Source organism: Caretta caretta, chromosome 1, assembly GCF_965140235.1.
Source record: "Caretta caretta isolate rCarCar2 chromosome 1, rCarCar1.hap1, whole genome shotgun sequence".
NCBI classification, from domain to species: Eukaryota; Metazoa; Chordata; order Testudines; family Cheloniidae; genus Caretta; species Caretta caretta.
Genome location: NC_134206.1, coordinates 149,232,754 through 149,250,588, shown reverse-complemented (window position 1 = coordinate 149,250,588; position 17,835 = coordinate 149,232,754). Strand labels below are relative to the sequence as shown.

The 17,835-nt window shown below is 41.1% G+C and overlaps 1 protein-coding gene across 11 annotated transcripts in view; it reads left to right on the top strand.

Annotated features, from left to right (window-relative positions):
• Nucleotides 1-17,835, top strand: part of DMD (dystrophin) — a 2,122,534-nt gene that overhangs the window by 1,425,963 nt on the left and 678,736 nt on the right. For all 11 annotated transcript variants that reach the window (XM_075132091.1, XM_048863664.2, XM_048863629.2 and 8 more), the window contains one exon: nucleotides 15,487-15,634. In XM_075132091.1, the coding sequence (XP_074988192.1) occupies nucleotides 15,487-15,634 (148 nt within the window). The remainder of the gene's footprint in view (nucleotides 1-15,486; nucleotides 15,635-17,835) is intronic.

Genomic DNA, 17,835 nt, shown 5'->3' with positions numbered 1-17,835 from the left:
TTTCAAATTTTCATTTTGTAAATAGCTATAGAATCTTTGTTTCACTGCAATCTAATTAAATGCTGTACTGTAAAACAAAATAGTAAATGTTTTAGCTTCAAGGCAAAGCATAATGTGAGAAATGAAAATTTTACTAATTGAGAATTTTTTTCATTATGAAGTATCTTTTTGTGTGTGCTAGATGGCTGTGATAGTTTCACCTGTTTCATTACAAATGGTTTTGCTCTGTTCAGCAATTATAGCAAATGGCAATCATAACACAAAACTACCATTTGAAGGAAAGTAATGCATTCTATGGTTGCGGTATTCTCCTCTAGAAACTGTGTTGCTAGGTGATATTTGATACAGAATATCGTACCAGAAGAAAGTCCATGTTGAGGTCAATATGGGCCTGATCCAAAGCCCAATTAGGTCAGTAGAAGTTCTTCTGTTGACTTGAGTGAGCTTGAGAAAGGAGTCAGAATCACTCGGTGAGGCAAAATAAGGCTTAATTCTGCTGTCAAATATATATTTTCAACTTGTAGCAATGGTTCTGAGCACTTTATGTTTGTATCTGAGTTCAGAATTGGCCCTGTACGGTTTAGTGTGAGTAAGTACTATGAAAACCTCTCTTGAATCAGTTTACAGAGATGTAAATCATTGTCTATAATGGGCAAAATTATGCCTCCATCTGTAATGGAGGGATGCTAGAAGGACAAGAGGCTATGAGGAACCCTATCTTTCCCTTACATGCCTGTTTGTGGGACGCATAATTGCACACCCACAGCAGTTAAGGGTGTCTCTGATGCTTGTAGGATCAGTGCTAGTAGCCTAATGATGAGGTGGCTGGATGCATTATACCTAGACACCTTTTTGTTCTGTGACACAATGTTCCCTGGCAGCAATCTGTAAATGCCTTTCGCAATGTTAATTTATTGTGATGTTTCCTTCCTAGCCTCCAGCTCCTAATCAAAGTCTCTCAACTCTGGCTCATAATTGAAAATACTAATTTGATGTAAATTTTGTCAATAATTATTTTCAGGGATTTTATTTTTCACTGTGCTTTCCAGGAGGGCCAACTTTACTCCATGGCCTTGTCTCCTGGGCTGTCATCCAGGAAGCCTAGTTCAAAACCTCCTTCCCCACCACCGCCTGCACTAGGGAAAGTGAGAAGCTTCTAGCTAGCTTCAACAGTGCATCTCCTTCAGGCCAGTTGTGCGGATCTATTCTTTAGGAACCACAGCTCATTCGCTGATCTGTGGCTGCAAACTAGACTTCAGTTCAGAGCCCCCAGAACCCTGCTACTTGTTGCCATAGAAGAGTGCAGAGAGCATTCTCTGTACTCCAGTTATCTCCCTCTTGTGTGGAAAGCTGGGGCAAGAGGTAGCTGAAGATAGATTCTTGTAGATCCGAAAGACACAAAAATGTTGTGCAGCAGGCTGGAGTGAAATAGCAAATTCATGGCAAAAATGCTGAATTCCATGGCATTTTGGAAAAACATCAAATTCCATGGCCATGGACAGAGGCAGATTAAGGTTTTCTTGGGCCAGAGCAACTAAGAACTGAATTGATTGTCTGCACAGTTGCAAAATATACAGGGCCCTGCTTCAGTCTCTGGGAAGCATAATGCTTCCTGAATATTTGGGGAAGTAGTCTGAGAAGCCCCCTTCCGTGATTCTATGAAAGGTGTATCATAGAATCATCAAAGATTAGGGTTGGAAGAGACCTCAGGAGGTCATCTAGTCCAACCCCTGCTGAAAGCAGGACCAACCCCAACTAAACCATCCCAGCCAGGGCTCTATCAAGCTGGGCCTTGATTCCACCACCTCCCTAGGTAACCCATTATGGTGCTTCACCACCCTCCTAGTGAAATAGTTTTTCCTAATATCCAACCTGGACCTCCCCCACTACAACTTGAGACCATTGTTCCTTGTTCTGTCATCTGCCACCACTGAGAACAGCCTAGCTCCATCCTCTTTGGAACCCCCCTTCAGGTAGTTGAAGGCTGCTATCAAATACTCCCTCACTCGTCTCTTCTGCAGACTAAATAACCCCAGTTCCCTCAGCCTCTCCTCATAAGTCACGTGCCCCAGCTCCCTAATAATTTTTGTTGCCCTCCACTGGATTCTCTTCAATTTGTCCACATCCTTTCTGTAGTGGGGGACCCAAAACTGGACGCAGTATTCCAGATGTGGCCTCACCAGTGCCTAATAGAGGGAAATAATCACTTCCCTCGATCTGCTGGCAATGCCCCACATGCCATTAGCCTTCTTGGCAACAAGGGCACACTGTAGACTCATATCCAGCTTCTTGTCCATTGTAATCCCCAGGTCCTTTTCTGCAGAACTGCCACTTAGCCAGTCGGTCCCCAGCCTGTAGCAGTGCATGAGATTCTTCCATCCTAAGTGCAGGACACTGCACTTGTCCTTGTTGAACCTCATCAGATTTCTTTTGGCCCAATCCTCCAGTTTGTCTAGGTCACTCTGGACCCTATCCCTATGCTCCAGTGTAGCTACCTACACCTCCAGCTTAGTGTCATCCACGAACTTGCTGAGGGTGCAATCCATACCGCCCTTGGGGCACTCCGCTTGATACTGGCTGCCAACTAGACATCAAGCCATTAATCACTACCTATTGAGCCCAACAATCTAGCCAGCTTTCTATCCACCTTATAGTCCATTCATCCAATCCATACTTTTTTAACTTGTTGGCAAGAATACTGTGGGGTATCATATCAAAAGCTTTGCTAAAGTCAAGATATATCATGTCCACTGCTTTCCCCATATCCACAGAGCCAGTTATCTCATCATAGAGGGAAATCAGGTTGGTCAGGCATGACTTGCCCTTGGTGAATCCATCTATGTTGACTGTTCCTGATCACCTTCCTCTCCTCCAAGTGCTTCAAAATGGATTTCTTGAGGACCTGATCCATGATTTTTCTAGGGACTGAGGTGAGGGTGACCAGTCTGTAGGTCCCCAGATTCACCTTCTTCCCTTTTTTTTTTAAAAGATGGGCACTATCTTTGCCTTTTTCCAATCATCCAGAACCTCCTCCAGTCGCCACGAGTTTTCAAAGATAACGGCCAGTATGTAGCCAGTGATACTCTCAAGAAAGGCACTTGCAGGCCTCCTGGAAAGCCAACTGTCCATTCTAGATTCAAACCTGATGAAAGGAAGTGTGGGAAAGAGGGAGGAGGAAAGAGTTTCCTTCAGAACTCAAAGCAGAGAGCCCACTCCCCTCCTTTGCTTGGCAGAAAAGCACTTTTCCTCACCTTCCCCTCTTATTTGGTTGGTGCAGCAAGAGCCCTCGCTCCTGTTTCAAAGTACTTTAACCACTTCATTCACCCATGCATAACTATGGAGTGGTGCACCTTCTGCTGCTCCCCAGTCAGCTCAGCTTCACAGAAGGTATGACTGACCTCCATTTTCATACTGTTCTATGTTCAGAACACACTGCTGTTTGGACACTAAGCAGAATTGACAAATTGATAAAATCTTCCATGTGGTGGCTGGGTTTATGTTGGTTCCTTACACATAACAGCAGCCGAGACTCAGTCTAGCCAGGATACTTGAGGTATATAGAGGCAGCAGTTCTACCAGGTGAGCCAAAAGAGTGTGCTACTCTTGTCTTTGCTGGAAATTGAATGTTGTACATAACCTGTGAATGTACATTATATAAATGACTAAAAGTATGATTTAATATTTGACTATATAGAACTTAGTTAATACATTTTGACGTTCCCCTTTTCACTATATGTATTTTTTTACAACCAAGATCATTGCTATTCCACTTCCTGAAAATGCATTAAGAACATTTATAATGCAAACTGTTACCTATCCAATATTTCAAACAGAAGCCACTGCTTTTTGTTATCTAAATACATTGAGATGACTTTAAAAATAAAATATCCAGCACTTAATTGCAGTTGCAGAGTTTTAAATACCCCATTCATTATTATTACTACCACTTGCTTGAATAAAATTCTACCAAAACCTTAAATTTGTAGGTAAACAAAGAAATAACACTTCAACTTACAAATGCCAGTATAAAGTATTTTTAAACTATGCTGTCAGGAGGCAATGAAAATGCATGCTGGTTATACATAATTATTTGGTAACATCAGTATGCTTTATATTAAGATTTTTCCTACTCCAGATGTGCACTCTGTATTTTAGAGGAAGAATGGATTCTTGGTAGTTACGACTTGCTCAATTATTTTGCCCAGGAATGGGAAGTTGGAGATCGGACAGTAACTGGAGAGAGCATCAGGGGGAATCCAATGTTGTTTTGCTTGAGGGTTGAGTGGATGGTTGTAATTTTTCAAGGAGTTTAACAAGTGTGCTTTTCTGAAGGAGACGTTTATAATTTCAATTAGTAGGGGATGCAGCTGTTCTTCACTGGCTTTCACCCTCCAGGAGACACATGCACCTCTTTTACAGGTGGTGGCTATAATATTTTTCAGAGCCTCTTGAACTCTGGAGAGTGTGGTGGAGTCAAAATCTGGGATATGGCAAGCTGGATAGTGCAGGCTGGTCATGACTGAGGCTTTTTAATCTGTTAGTTTCTTTTACATCTGTGTGTGGGTTATTCCCCCCTCCCTCTCGAAGTGTTTCACAGGGGGAGATTCTTGGGTTCAGAGTATGGACCAGGAAGTATGGGTTGATTAGCTGGCTCTCTGTGTACTAGCTCTGCTGGCTGTAATTATGCTGCATTGATGTTGGAGGAGTAAAAAGGCTGTAAGAGGTTTTTGTTCTCTTGGTGGACGGATTTAGATTTCTGTGTGTGTGTGCGCACACACCCCTGTGTACTGGCTGCATCTGCTTGGATTCATCTGTGAACCACAGCGATCTTCTCAGTCACTGGTGGAGAAAAGTTGGCTTGAGGCCAAAGTGTTGGTGCTAGGGGGTATCATGTGGTTGTACTGTTGCACCAACCTGTCAGCAACTTGGGTTTGTAATTGGATGTGTTGTACTACTGAGATAATACTGATGTTTATTGATTTACATTTTCACAGCCGTGCAAAATTATGAGTTCTAAGTACAATTTTCACAGTTGTGGGAAATTATTGGAGGGGTCAGACAATAATTATTTAATAACAGCAGATGCTGAGATTCATAAAGTTACAGCTCTATAACCATTACAACACAAATTGACAACATTACATATAAAAATATACAAAGTAAATATCCTTAAATCTAACCCTAATAATGTCTCAAGTAGCATTTTTGTTATTTTGCCTATATGTATATTTTGATTACTATTGATGGAAATATTTTTGTCAGTTTGTGTATGTACAGCGAAATAGACATTTACTGGTAAAAATCTAATCCTTTCAAGCCTACATATATATTGGCTCCAGTAGAACATATTAACCTAAATTCCTATGAAAGAAACAAATTTACTACACCAAGTTCAACTTATAAATTGTATATGGTCGTAGCAAAACTGGATGTGCATTGTGTTACAGCGATGGAAGGAACGTCAATTTTAATAGTGTTGCTAGCTTGGTTGGAAAGTAGAATTCTTTTAAACTGTTGAATTTTATACCTCTGTGACAGGACACTATCAGCAGCACCCTGATCACTGTCAGGCTCAGCTGGTGGCAGTTAATTATGTTGGGGGGTTATGAGCACCTGGGTTGGAATCACTGGGCAAATGAGGTAATTGGGAGGATATAAGCAAGGGGTAGGTCAGAAGGGAAGCTCAGAGGGTGAGACTGGGCTGAGGAGTGAAGTGACAGAAGTTTCTCCTTGCTATAAGACTGCTATTTTGTAAGAAAAGAATACTGCATATCTTGGTGAAAGAATAACAACCTGGTGTGCATTTGTGAATGAGAGACAATGTCAACTGGCCAGGCAGTAGAGTATATCAGGTAGTACATAGGCACAAGGTGACTACCTCAGGTTCCATTTTGAAGCAGTCCATGGTTCTATGTCATAAAATTTAGTCTTTCTTCCTCTCGTGTAATGGAAATACTTCATTCACTGTAAATGAATAGTGTTGACTTATAAAAACTTCATGGCTATACTGTATAGTTTTATGATTCCCTGTCTCTTGTTATACTAGGAATTTCAATTCAACTCTCAAACTCAGTTCCCCTGTTGGTACCTTTTCACTGGTGACTGATCTGTGTTTCTCCCATTGATGATACAAATGAGTTATATAGGTGGCAAATAGAAGTTTTCTTTCTACCAGTTTTCAGACTTACACCTTATCATATAAAAGGAATACTCTGCTTTTCTTCCTTCCCCTCACAGTAAAACAGTGAAGCAGCTGTCTTGACATGTGAAGGGGAAAAATCCATGCTAGAAGCTTGAAATCAGTTGAACACATTTTTCTGAGTGCTATGAATTAAAGAGAGAAGAAATTGTTCTAAAAGTGTAACTGAAGGGATTAAAATAAGAGGCTCGTTCTCATAGATTAGAATAATTTTGGAGATTTTTTCCAAAACATTCTAGATATAAGTCCAAGCTTCCAAGAGACTGATATTCATTTTTGGAATTTCTGTATTCTTATTTTGCTTGACGTAAACTCTTAAATCTGTCAAATTCTAAATTATTTGTCATATAAGATATATATTTTTAAATAACAATTGTTTGGAGGGATTTTTGTTAAATGGTGTGAAGCTGGCACTTTATTGTTGAGTCTCTTTTGCCTAAAGCTTATTTACAAGCCTCCTGTAAAGGAAAACACCATCCATTTTGCTCATCTATCAGGAAACATATCTGGTTAAAAAGTCCTTCTCACCATAAATAAATCGTGACATAGTTTCAAATAGCTTTCATGTCTTTGCTTTTTCTGACTTTCTTTCTGGCTGTAACCATCATGCTGAAAACTGAAACAGTCTGGGGAAACAGAAACACTAAACCAAATTCTATTCTGCTTTAATAATCATTTTTAAAATTGGAAAGAATATTTGCTGGTTGCAACTCCACAGTTAAGGCAGAGTTGTGTTTTGCACTTAACACACTAAGGCAACCTCTTGATTACGTATAAGAAATGTCAGTATACCTTCCCAAAAAATTACTTTGAATTAAAAATGGATCTTTCAAGAAATTTGGTACCGGGTTTTAAACTTTTGGGGTGTGGGGGAGTCTCATGATTTTAGTAGCAACAGAAGTAGACTATGCACATTTCTCATGTAAGTAAGATTTGAATAAATTTGTTCGGGAGATTAGGGGTCACTTTTGGCTGATTTTCTTTATAACTGAGCATTTCTCCTTTGGCACACACTAGTACATAATCTTCTCCTTCAGGAAGTTACAAAGACTTGCCCTCTTCCAAAATGATTGCATTCTCCCATTGTTCTCAACGGAACTGAGGCTGCCCTTAGCAAAGATGGTAAACTGTCTCAAGTCACCTATTCAGTGCTCTTCTCCATCTCCTGATAGCCGGGGAGCACCAGTTAGGGCAGTCGAGCTGTAGGCAGTGGCTGTTTAAAAGAGAGGGCAGCCTGTGGTTTCTGTCCCATTGAGAATGGTGGGAGAAGGTGGCCATTTTGAGGTTACAGGGACAAACCATCCCGATGTGTAGAAAGAATACCAAATATGGCAGGCGACCAGCTTGGCTTAACAGTGAAATCCTTGCTGATCTTAAACACAAGAAAGAAGCTTACAAGAAGTGGAAGATTGAACAAATGACCAGGGAAAAGTATAAAAATATTGCTGGGACATGCAGGAGTGAAATCAGGAAGGCCAAATCACACCTGGAGTTGCAGCTAGCAAGAGATGTTAAGAGTAGCAAGAAGGGTTTCTTCAGGTATGTTAGCAACAAGAAGAAAGTCAAGGAAAGTGTGGGCCCCTTACTGAATGAGGGAGGCAACCTAGTGACAGAGGATGTGGAAAAAGCTAATGTACTCAGTACTTTTTTTGCGTCTGTCTTCACGAACAAGGTCAGCTCCCAGACTACTGCACTGGGCAGCACAGCATGGGGAGGAGGTGACCAGTCCTCTATGGAGAAAAGTGGTTCAGGACTATTTAGAAAAGCTGGAAGAGCACAAGTCCATGGGGCCGGATGCGCTGCATCCGAGAGTGCTAAAGGAGTTGGTGGATGTGATTGCAGAGCCATTGGCCATTATCTTTGAAAACTCATGGCGATCGGGGGAAGTCCCAGACGACTGGAAAAAGGCTAATGTAGTGCCCATCTTTAAAAAAGGGAAGAAGGAGGATCCTGGGAACTACAGGCCAGTCATCCTCACCTCAGTCCCTGGAAAAATCATGGAGTAGGTCCTCAAGGAATCAATTCTGAAGCACTTAGAGGAGAGGAAAGTGATCAGGAACAGTCAGCATGGATTCACCAAGGGCAAGTCATGCCTGACTAATCTAATTGCCTTCTATGACGAGATAACTGGCTCTGTGGATGAGGGGAAAGCAGTGGACGTGTTGTTCCTTGACTTTGACACAGTCTCCCAGCAAGTTAAAGTAGTATGGGCTGGATGAATGGACTATAAGGTGGATAGAAAGTTGGCTAGATTGTCGGGCTCAACGGGCAGTGATCAATGGCTCCATGTCTAGTTGGCAGCTGGTATCAAACGGAGTGCCCCAGGGGTCGGTCCTCAGGCCGGTTTTGTTCAATATCTTCATAAATGATCTGGAGGATGGTGTGGATTGCACCCTCAGCAAGTTTGCAGATGACACTAAACTGGGAGGAGAGGTAGGTACGCTGGAGGGTAGGGATAGGATACGGAGGGCCCTAGACGAATTAGAGGATTGGGCGAAAAGAAATCTGAGGTTCAACAAGGACAAGTGCAGAGAGGGATTGTTTAGTCTGTGGAAAAGAAGGATGGGGGGGATGCTTTCAACTATCTGTAAGGGGGTTCCAAAGAGGATGGATCTAGAGTGTTCTCAGTGGTAGCTGATGACAGAACAAGGAATAATGGTCTCAAGTTGCAGTGGGGAAGGTTTAGGTTGGATATTAGGAAAAACTTTTTTTCACTAGGAGGGTGGTGAAATACTGGAATGCGTTACCTAGGGAGGTGGTGGAATCTCCTTCCTTAGATATTTTTAAGGTCAGGCTTGACAAAGCCCTGGCTGGGATGATTTAGTTGGGGATTGGTCCTGCTTTGAGCAGGGGGTTGGACTAGATGACCTCCTGAGGTCCCTTCCAACCCTGATATTCTGTGATTCTATGATTCATTTTGAGAGTGCAGTTCTTCATGTGTTTATCTAAGAGATTTTATTCTTCATCCTTTTGAAACACAAACTTTTCAGTTATGAGAAATAACAGCATCAGTGACCATTACTCATAAATACATACGTTCAACAGCTCTCCATTGAACCAGTCTTACTTGACAGACAGGGATGGAGGGAAAGGGACACTGTGTGTGGGAGGTGCATGTGGGGGAGAAGAGAGAGAGGGGTGTGCACACACATGCATATGTTGAGAGGTATATTGAAGGCAGGAGGGAGATGGAAAACTGTTTGCATGCAGTAGATTGTGGAGGTTGCAGGAGGAATTTATGGAGATGGTTCATCCAAGTTGATGAGAAGGACCGAAGAAAGGTGGAAACTTCGCATACACTGACTTGTTTGTGGTGCTGCAGAGTAGTCTAAAGCAGCCAGAGATTATTGGTGAATCTGGCATAAAAAAGAAATTTGTTTCATGTATGGAATTTTTAACTTTTGTTATAAATTAACAAAATAAAAGACCTGCTTTTTTTCAAAATGTGATGAAAGCCAACAACCCCCATCAAACTCAACAGGAGCTGTAAGCACCTGAACATCTTTGAAGTCAGACCATTTAGTGAGCTGTCTGTGTGTGGATTTAAATGACTGCTTTTAAGAATCTAAATTTGAAAATGATGTCTTCAGTCTTTCTCCAATTTATACAATGGTTTAAAAATCATCAAGTAAATCTGCTTAACTGGGATCTCGAGCTATCTGTGGTCACAAACTTTTGTCCTAAAGCATCATGTCCTTTGTGTACCAACAGCCAGGCAAGTTCTGTAAACACTTTAGCTGCTAGGCCTTAAGGCTCTAGCTTATGATGCGTCTTAAATAGCACTCCACTTACTGCCTGCAGCCACCAGACTCCTCCACCAAGAAGACACCATGCCTCTGTGGCCTGCTCCTCAAGTGCCACAGAGCCTTCTCCTCCTGCCGATTTAAACTCGTCAACAGTAGCAGAATCACCCTTAACAGATGCATCACACTGCCCCCTGTAACCTACTACCACTCACTTCCATGTTCAAATATGAAAGTCTTAAATGAATATTGTGACGAATGCTATAATTCTTCAGGATGTATATGGGGACAAGTTCCCCTCTCCTTGGCAACAGGGAGAGGAGAAAGACCTTGATCCAGGAAGCAGCCTTGCTTTGGGAAAACCATGTTAATGTGGCAAACTAGGAGCAGCAAGGAAACCTGATGGGGAACCACATGCAGAGCTAGCACTGGGGGACCCACGCATGGAACAGGCTATGCCTGGCAGATGTTGCCACATGAGTCAGGTCTGTGTAGAGCTTGTGGGAAAGTAGCAAAAACTGGGCAGGGAACCAGTGCAGAGACAGTCCAATGAAGCATACCGAGTACTGATGCTGGCCTGGAAATCTGCAGTGTCCTATTTGCCTTTAGCAAACAGTAGACTGTAGACGGTACATCCCAGGCATTAAGCTTGAGGAGCCCTAAATCTCTAGTGGATTGCCCTCCCCAATTGCCCAAATAATGCGTTAAAGTAGAAATCTGGCATATCAGTGCACCAGCAGAAGTAATGATTACAATATTAATAGAGATTCAGATTTCCAAGAGAGGTTGGAAGGAGATGTGTATGGTTATGAAGGGAATTGCACAGGGCCCAAGTATTCTATTAATCAATTTTACATGTCCCCAACCAGGAGACAAGCAAATATTTATTGGGATTGTGATATTGCATCATTATGCATGGATTTTTGTCACACCAATGCAAAGATACCCAAAATACACACAAAGTTTGTATGCTGCAAACACAAACATGTAGTCACACTGAAGTTAATGAATTGCTCACATGAAAAAAAAGTTACTCATGCATGCAAGTGTTTGCAGGATCTGGCCCAAAAGCAGCATCCAAAAAACACTAGTGGTTGGGGGCGGGGGGTGGGAGGAAGACAAGCACAAAAAAGCACTCGTGATGGGAGAACTTCAAAAGTTTAGTTTTTGATTAGTTTGATAAGTATCCAGAAATTCAGTTGCCTAGAGCAGCAGTTCTCAAACTGTGGGTCTGGACCCCAAATGGGGTCCTTTGAATGGCATCGCCAGGGCTGGCTTAGACTTGCTGGGGCCCAGGGTCGAAGCCAAAGCCAGAGGGATTCAGCCCTGGGAAGCAGAGCTCAGTTTACAGGCCCCCTGCCTGGGGTTGAAGCCCTTGAACTTCATCTTTGGCCATCCTGTCCAGAGCAGTGGGACTTGGGCTCAGGCTTTGCCACCCCCCCGCCCCCACCCCTGCCCAAAGCTGTGGGGCTCAGGCTTTGGTCCCTCCTCCTGGGGTTGTGAAGTAATTTTTGTTGTTGCAATGAAGTTTCAGAACCCCTGGAATAGAGGTATAGTAGCCTGTGAATAGGCTTCTGCCCACACAACCATTCCATCCCCTCACAGGGACTAAATCTTCCAGCTGGTATCTATTTCTGGGATGTCTTTCAGAATCTGTTGCCCCCTCTGACCTGACTCTCCCCCTGTGCACTCAGACACATGACCAACAGGCAGCTCAGGTTAAAATACAAGTAGCATGTACTATGTCCACACCAGGTGCTGGGAGACGGAAGTGTTAGCTGTCCCCAATCATAACAGTCAAGAAAGCGACTCCAAGCAGCTCAGAGAAGAAGAGCAGAGCGTAGGGCCATTGTCAATATAGGAGAACAGACAGCGCAAATAATAGGAATTGTCCTAATGTGTGGGATTCCTTCTTTTAGTGAAAAGAAAAGGAGTACTTGTGGCACCTTAGAGACTAACAAATTTATTTATTCTAAGGTGCCACAAGGACTCCTTTTCTTTTTGCGAATACAGACTAACATGGCTGCTACTCTGAAACCTTCTTTTAGTGGGAATCTTGGGAAGTCTGTTAAAGTGATGGCTGGAATATTGGCGGGAACCTTGGTGGGAATTTTGTCCTTTTCTGGTGGAATGAATAGGGATTGCCTTCCAAGATCAAATGGAAATATCTCAGAAGAAAGGTTTCCTGATGGTCCAAGAGAACTGGATATGGTGTACCTCAATCATTCCCATTTCTGTGTTTCCATTTCAATACAAAAACTATATTAAGATGGAGATAAGACTGAGACTACATCGAATCATAGAAATGTAGAGATGGAAGGGACCTCTAGAGGTCATCAGTTACAGCCCCCTGTACTGAAGCAGGACCAAGATACCCAGAGCATCCTTGACACATTTATCCAACCTGTTCTTAATAATCTCCAATGATGGGGATTTCCTAAGCTCCTTTAGAAGCCTATTTCAGAGCTTAACTACCCTTACAGCTGGAAAGCTTTTCTTACTATCTAACCTAAATCTCCCTTGCTGCAGATTAAGCCCATTACTTCTTGTCCTGCCTTCTGTGGACATGGAGAACAATCACCATCCTCTTTATAACAAAACAACCCTTATTGTACTGAAGATTTATCAGGCTTCTTTTCTCAGAATTAAACATGACCAGTTTTTTTAATCTTTTCTCATAGATCAGGTTTTCTAAACCTTTTATCATTTTTGCTGCTCTCCTCTGGACTCTCTCCAATTTGTCCACATATTTCTTAAAATGTGACACCAGGACTGGACAAAGTATTCCAGCGGAGGCCTTACCAGTGCCGAGTAGAGACTGCCACCTCCTGTGTCTTATATACACAACACTGTTTTTAATACACCCCAGAATTATATTCTCCCTTTTTGCAACTGCATCACACTGTTGGCTCATATTCAGTCTGTGATCCACCAAAATTTCACATCCCTTTCAGCAGTACTACTGTCGAGCCAGTTATTCCCCAGGTTGTTTTTGCACATGTGATCTCTCCTTCCTAAGTGTAGCATTTTACGTTTGTCTTTATTGAATTTCATCTTGTTGATTTCAGACAAATTCTCTAATTTGTCAAGGATACTTTGAATTCTAATCCTGTCCTCCAAAGTGCTTGCAATCCCTCTCATCTTGGTGTCCTCTGCAAATTTTATAAGCCCTCTTTCCCACTCCATTGTCCAAGTCATTAATGAAAATATTGAATAATATCGGACTCAAGACAGACCCCTGCAGGACCCACTAGATACATTCTTCCAGTTTGACAGCAAACCATTGATACCGTACACTCTGAATATGGTTATAGTAATTTCATCTTGGCCACATTTCCCTAGTTTGCCTTTAAGATGTCATGTGGGACTGTGTCAGAAGCCTTACTAAAATTAAAATATATCACATCTATAGCTTTGCCCCCTTATCCACTAGGCCAGTAACCCTGTCAAAGAAACAAAGGTTTTGGCATGACTTGTTCTTGACAAATCCATGCTGGTTGTTCCTTATATCCCTATTGTCTTCCAGGTTATTACAAATTGGTTGTTTAATAATTTGTTTCAGTGTCTTTCCAGCTATCGAAGTTAGGCTGGTCTGTAATTTCGCAGGTCCTCTCTGTTCCTCTGTTTAAAGATAGGTACTATATTTGTCCATCTCCAGTCCGATGGGACCTCACCAAACCTCCATGAGTTCTCAAAGGTAATCATTAATGGTTCTGACATTCATTCTAGGGCATTTAAGGAACAAGTTGAAGCAATTTCATTGGGCCCAGCTGACTTAAATACATCTAACTTACATAAATATTCTTCAACCTGTTCTCCCTATTTTGGCCTGTGGTTCTACCCCCAGTTGTTAATATTAATTGTGTTATGTATCTGTCATTAACTTTTTTAGTGAAGACTGAAGAAAAATAGGCATTAAACTCGTCAGCCTTCTTGATGTCATCCATTTTTAGCTCTCCTTCCTCACTACACTTCCCTTCATCTTTTTCTTGTTCCTAAAGAATTTATAAAACCTCTTCTTCTTGCCTTTACTGTCCCTTGTTATGTGTAACTTATTTTGTGCATTAGCCTTTCTGATTTTGTCCCTACATGCTTGTGCTATTCTCTTGTACTCTTAACAATCCATCCATGTTTCCACTTTTTGTAGGATTCCTTTTTGATTTTCAGGCTAAAGAGCTCCTAATGGAGCCATATATTGGCCTCTTACAATTTTTTTCTAATTTTCCTTCATTTTGGGGTAGTTTGCTGTTGTGCCTTTAATATGGTTTCTGACAAACTGTCAGCCCTCCTGAACTCCTTTTCCCTTAGATTTTCTTCCTGTGGGACTTTACCTAACAGTACTCTGAGTTTTTATCAGTATTTTAAGGTAAAATATGTCACAGGGGAGCAGTTATCCCCAAAACAAGATTTATAAACTTAACTTTAATTCTGATTTTCCTAAATTGAAAAGAAATCCAAGCCTATTACAATGCAAGGCCATACATAGCTAGAGCACCTAAGCAATCTTAACGCTATCCTGTAGTGATGTCATGTAATAGCCATATGATTATAATTAAGGCATTTTAGTATTTGTAGTCCCAGATTAAATTTAAAATATTTTTTAAAAACTCACTTTTCGAAAAATCACATTCAGAGTGTTTACAATATCCCTGTAATGTATTTTATCCTTAAATTTCTGATACATATCTCAAATTTAATTTCTACCTTATAGCTTTGTCTGGGAATTTCTTTGTTTTTATAACAAATTATAATTTTGTATTGTAGTGGTTGCAGCTAGCGCTCTCAACCATGACTGGGGCCCCATTGTGCTAGGCACAGTGCATATGCAGTCCGAGACAGCCTCTGCCCTGAAAACCTTACGGTCTAAATAGACAAAGCAAACAAACACTGGAAGAGGGGAAGCATTATTGTCCTCATTTTCCAGATGAAGAATTGGTGAGATTGTGATGTGTCCAAAGTTCATAGGAAATCTGTGGCAAAGGTGGGAATTGAACCTAATTTTCCTGAATCCCAGATCCAGTTCCTTAACCACAAAAACTCCCAAAATAATCCCCACTGGATTTAAGGGCCTAATTTTAGGGATCCAATTTAGTAAACTTTGCCTTTAGATTTCTTTCAGTTTCTGAAGTTGGGCTTTCATATCAAAGGGCTCATCCTGCAGAGTGGTGGACACCTTCAACTCCTATTGACTTCTTGGCACCTTGCAGGACTGGGTTAAAAATCATAATTTATTTGAGATGGAAGGTAGTTTAGAACTGCAAATTAAAACTCCAAGCTTATTTTCAGATACATTTAATTCTATTTATCATGAGTGATGTTTCTTTTCTGATTAATTTTGAAGAAATATGTAAAGTTTTGCTTTTAAAGGATTACTGTTAATGTGAAATAATCTGTATATTTTTCCTCCATTTAGTTATGAATTATATTTGTGTTAAAAAGTAGTGATTTTTTATTTTTATAATAATAAAGATTGCATTTGAAATATAATTACCTATGACACAGAGTTCCCCTATTAACACTAGTGTGTTTTCTATTTTACTGTAGGCTGGAGGAAGAAAAGAATATTTTGTCAGAATTGCAAGAAGATTTAAATGAGTTCATTTTATGGTTAGAGGAAGCAGACAGCATTGTTGGTATTCCTCTGGAACCGGGAAATGAACAACAGTTAAAAGACTCTCTTGAAAAAGTGAAGGTAACATAAGTTCTTTTATTTAATGTCTTCTTAGTTTGTCATATCAGCATAAACAAATTGAATTGTTGTTATTAATCCAGATTGATTTCTGTCAAACACGTACTTGGTATTATTCTACAATGTACTAGATAATTCAAAAAATCGGAAGTCCTGTGTCTTAAAACCCAGGTACCAGAATATATTGCCTGCATTAAAATTAGACTGGAAAAAGTAATTGAAAATATAGAATAAGGAACAATCTTGCACCAACAGTGCAATGGATTATATATCTAATAGCTTTTGAATTCCAAGATTCTACAGTACTTTACATTTGATTCATTTTCACTTTAGCTGAAACTTTTCTCTCAATGTATGTTTGTTCCTTTGCTTTCATTATGCCTTCTCATTTCCAGAATGATTTTCAGTTTTAGAGCTGTATATTACTACAACTGTGAACTGGTTAAAAATGTCACTTTGCCAGCCTCTTTTTGTATAACTTGTCAAATACTTTTTTTCTGGTTGATGTGACACCCCCCGCCCCCACTCTCAGAATAGTAAACATTTGGGGAGGAGGGGAGGAGGTTAAGCTTGTAATTATCTGCAAACCATAGTGATATTCAAAAACTCTGTCCAGTAGGGGCTGGTATTTTTGTGACCTGGCATTGTTAATGTTAGCCCTCAAATTGTTAAATTCATGAAACTTTATAGCATACGTGATAATTGATGAATACAGAAATTGGTGTCTATTCTCTCTTTTAAGTACATAGCTCCCATTAAAATTACTCAGTTAAATATATCAAGTGGAGAATGGACCACTAAAGAGTATGAAGGAAAATATTTCTAATTGCTACTGTGCTTCATTGAGGATGGTACTGATTTGTGGTAGGCATGTCCACTGGCTGATGCATTTAATTGTATGGTTAAAGTCCTTCAAATCTGAGATTTTTTTGAAGCTATTACATATACCTTAGTTTAATTAACTTTGGCACCTGATAATTACGGTGGAAAATCAAAAAAAAAAAAAAAATCATCTGCTAAGCTTGGTAGGTTGTAAACTAAAGCTGAGCAAAAGACTTTTAACAAAACCCCCAAGAACCATGTAAAATTCACTTGGTTTCAGGCTCCAAGTTGAAAAGATGTCCAGGTTTGCTGAAGGTTTCAAGGGAACTTGGGCCCAGTTTAGAGTAAAATGGTGCAGAATTATAGGTTTGTGTCAGAATGAAATGAAGCTTCGAGTTTTGCTTGCTTTCTATAGGCAACAGGATTAAATGAAGGGTTTCTATAGAGTTTCTCTTATAGGACTAGTCTACTCACAATTTTATACCACTTTAACTATATTCTCTTAGTGTACCATTTAAGAGAATAAGCTATAAGTGATAAAGCACCTTTATGCTGATTTAATTGTGTCCACATTAGATGATGTGCTGGTATAGATATATGGATACAAAATCACACACTTCATTTAAAGGGGTACAAAAACTATTTATAGACTAGGCCTATCATTAGGAATGCTTTAGAATCTCAGACTTGAAGAAAGGCTCCAGGGCAGTGGTTCTTAACCTACTTATCATCGTGGGCTGCATATTCAGCCACAAAGTGTTACCTGGGCCGCAGGTTGAGAACCACAGTGCCCCTCACCTAAACTCCCCCACAAACTCCTATGCTCAGCACCCTTTGCCCAGAAACTCCTCCACAGAGTGGGGCCAGGACCAGAGAGCTGGGCGTGGGGCAGAGACCCTGACCCCGGACCCTGCTGCAAGGGGATCCGGACCTCTGCCATGCGGTGCTGGGGGGCATCTGGCTGCCCAGAGCCTGAGCCCTCCTGCATGGCAGGGCAGCCGGTAGCTCGGACACTGGAGCCCACCGTGCGGCAGGGCAGCTGGGAGCCCTGAGCCTTTGGCCTTTAGCACACAGCTGAGCTAGGCCGCAGCTGTGTGCTAATTGGGCCACATGCGACCTGAGGGGCATGGGTTGAGAACCGCTGCTCCAGGGCCTTGGGCAGAAAGGGTGAAAACTGAATCCAAAGAAACCTCGCCTCGCTGATACTGCTGAGTTGCATATTGCTCTTTTGGAAACTATTTCAGATATGCAGCAAGTAGCTGGAGCTCAGCCAATTTATAGTACTCTAATTTTCCCAGTGTGTGTATGTGTGTTTAAATATGAAAATTATGTATAATAGATATGTAACAAGGTTTTAAAAAATGCAACTTGTATCAAAACCA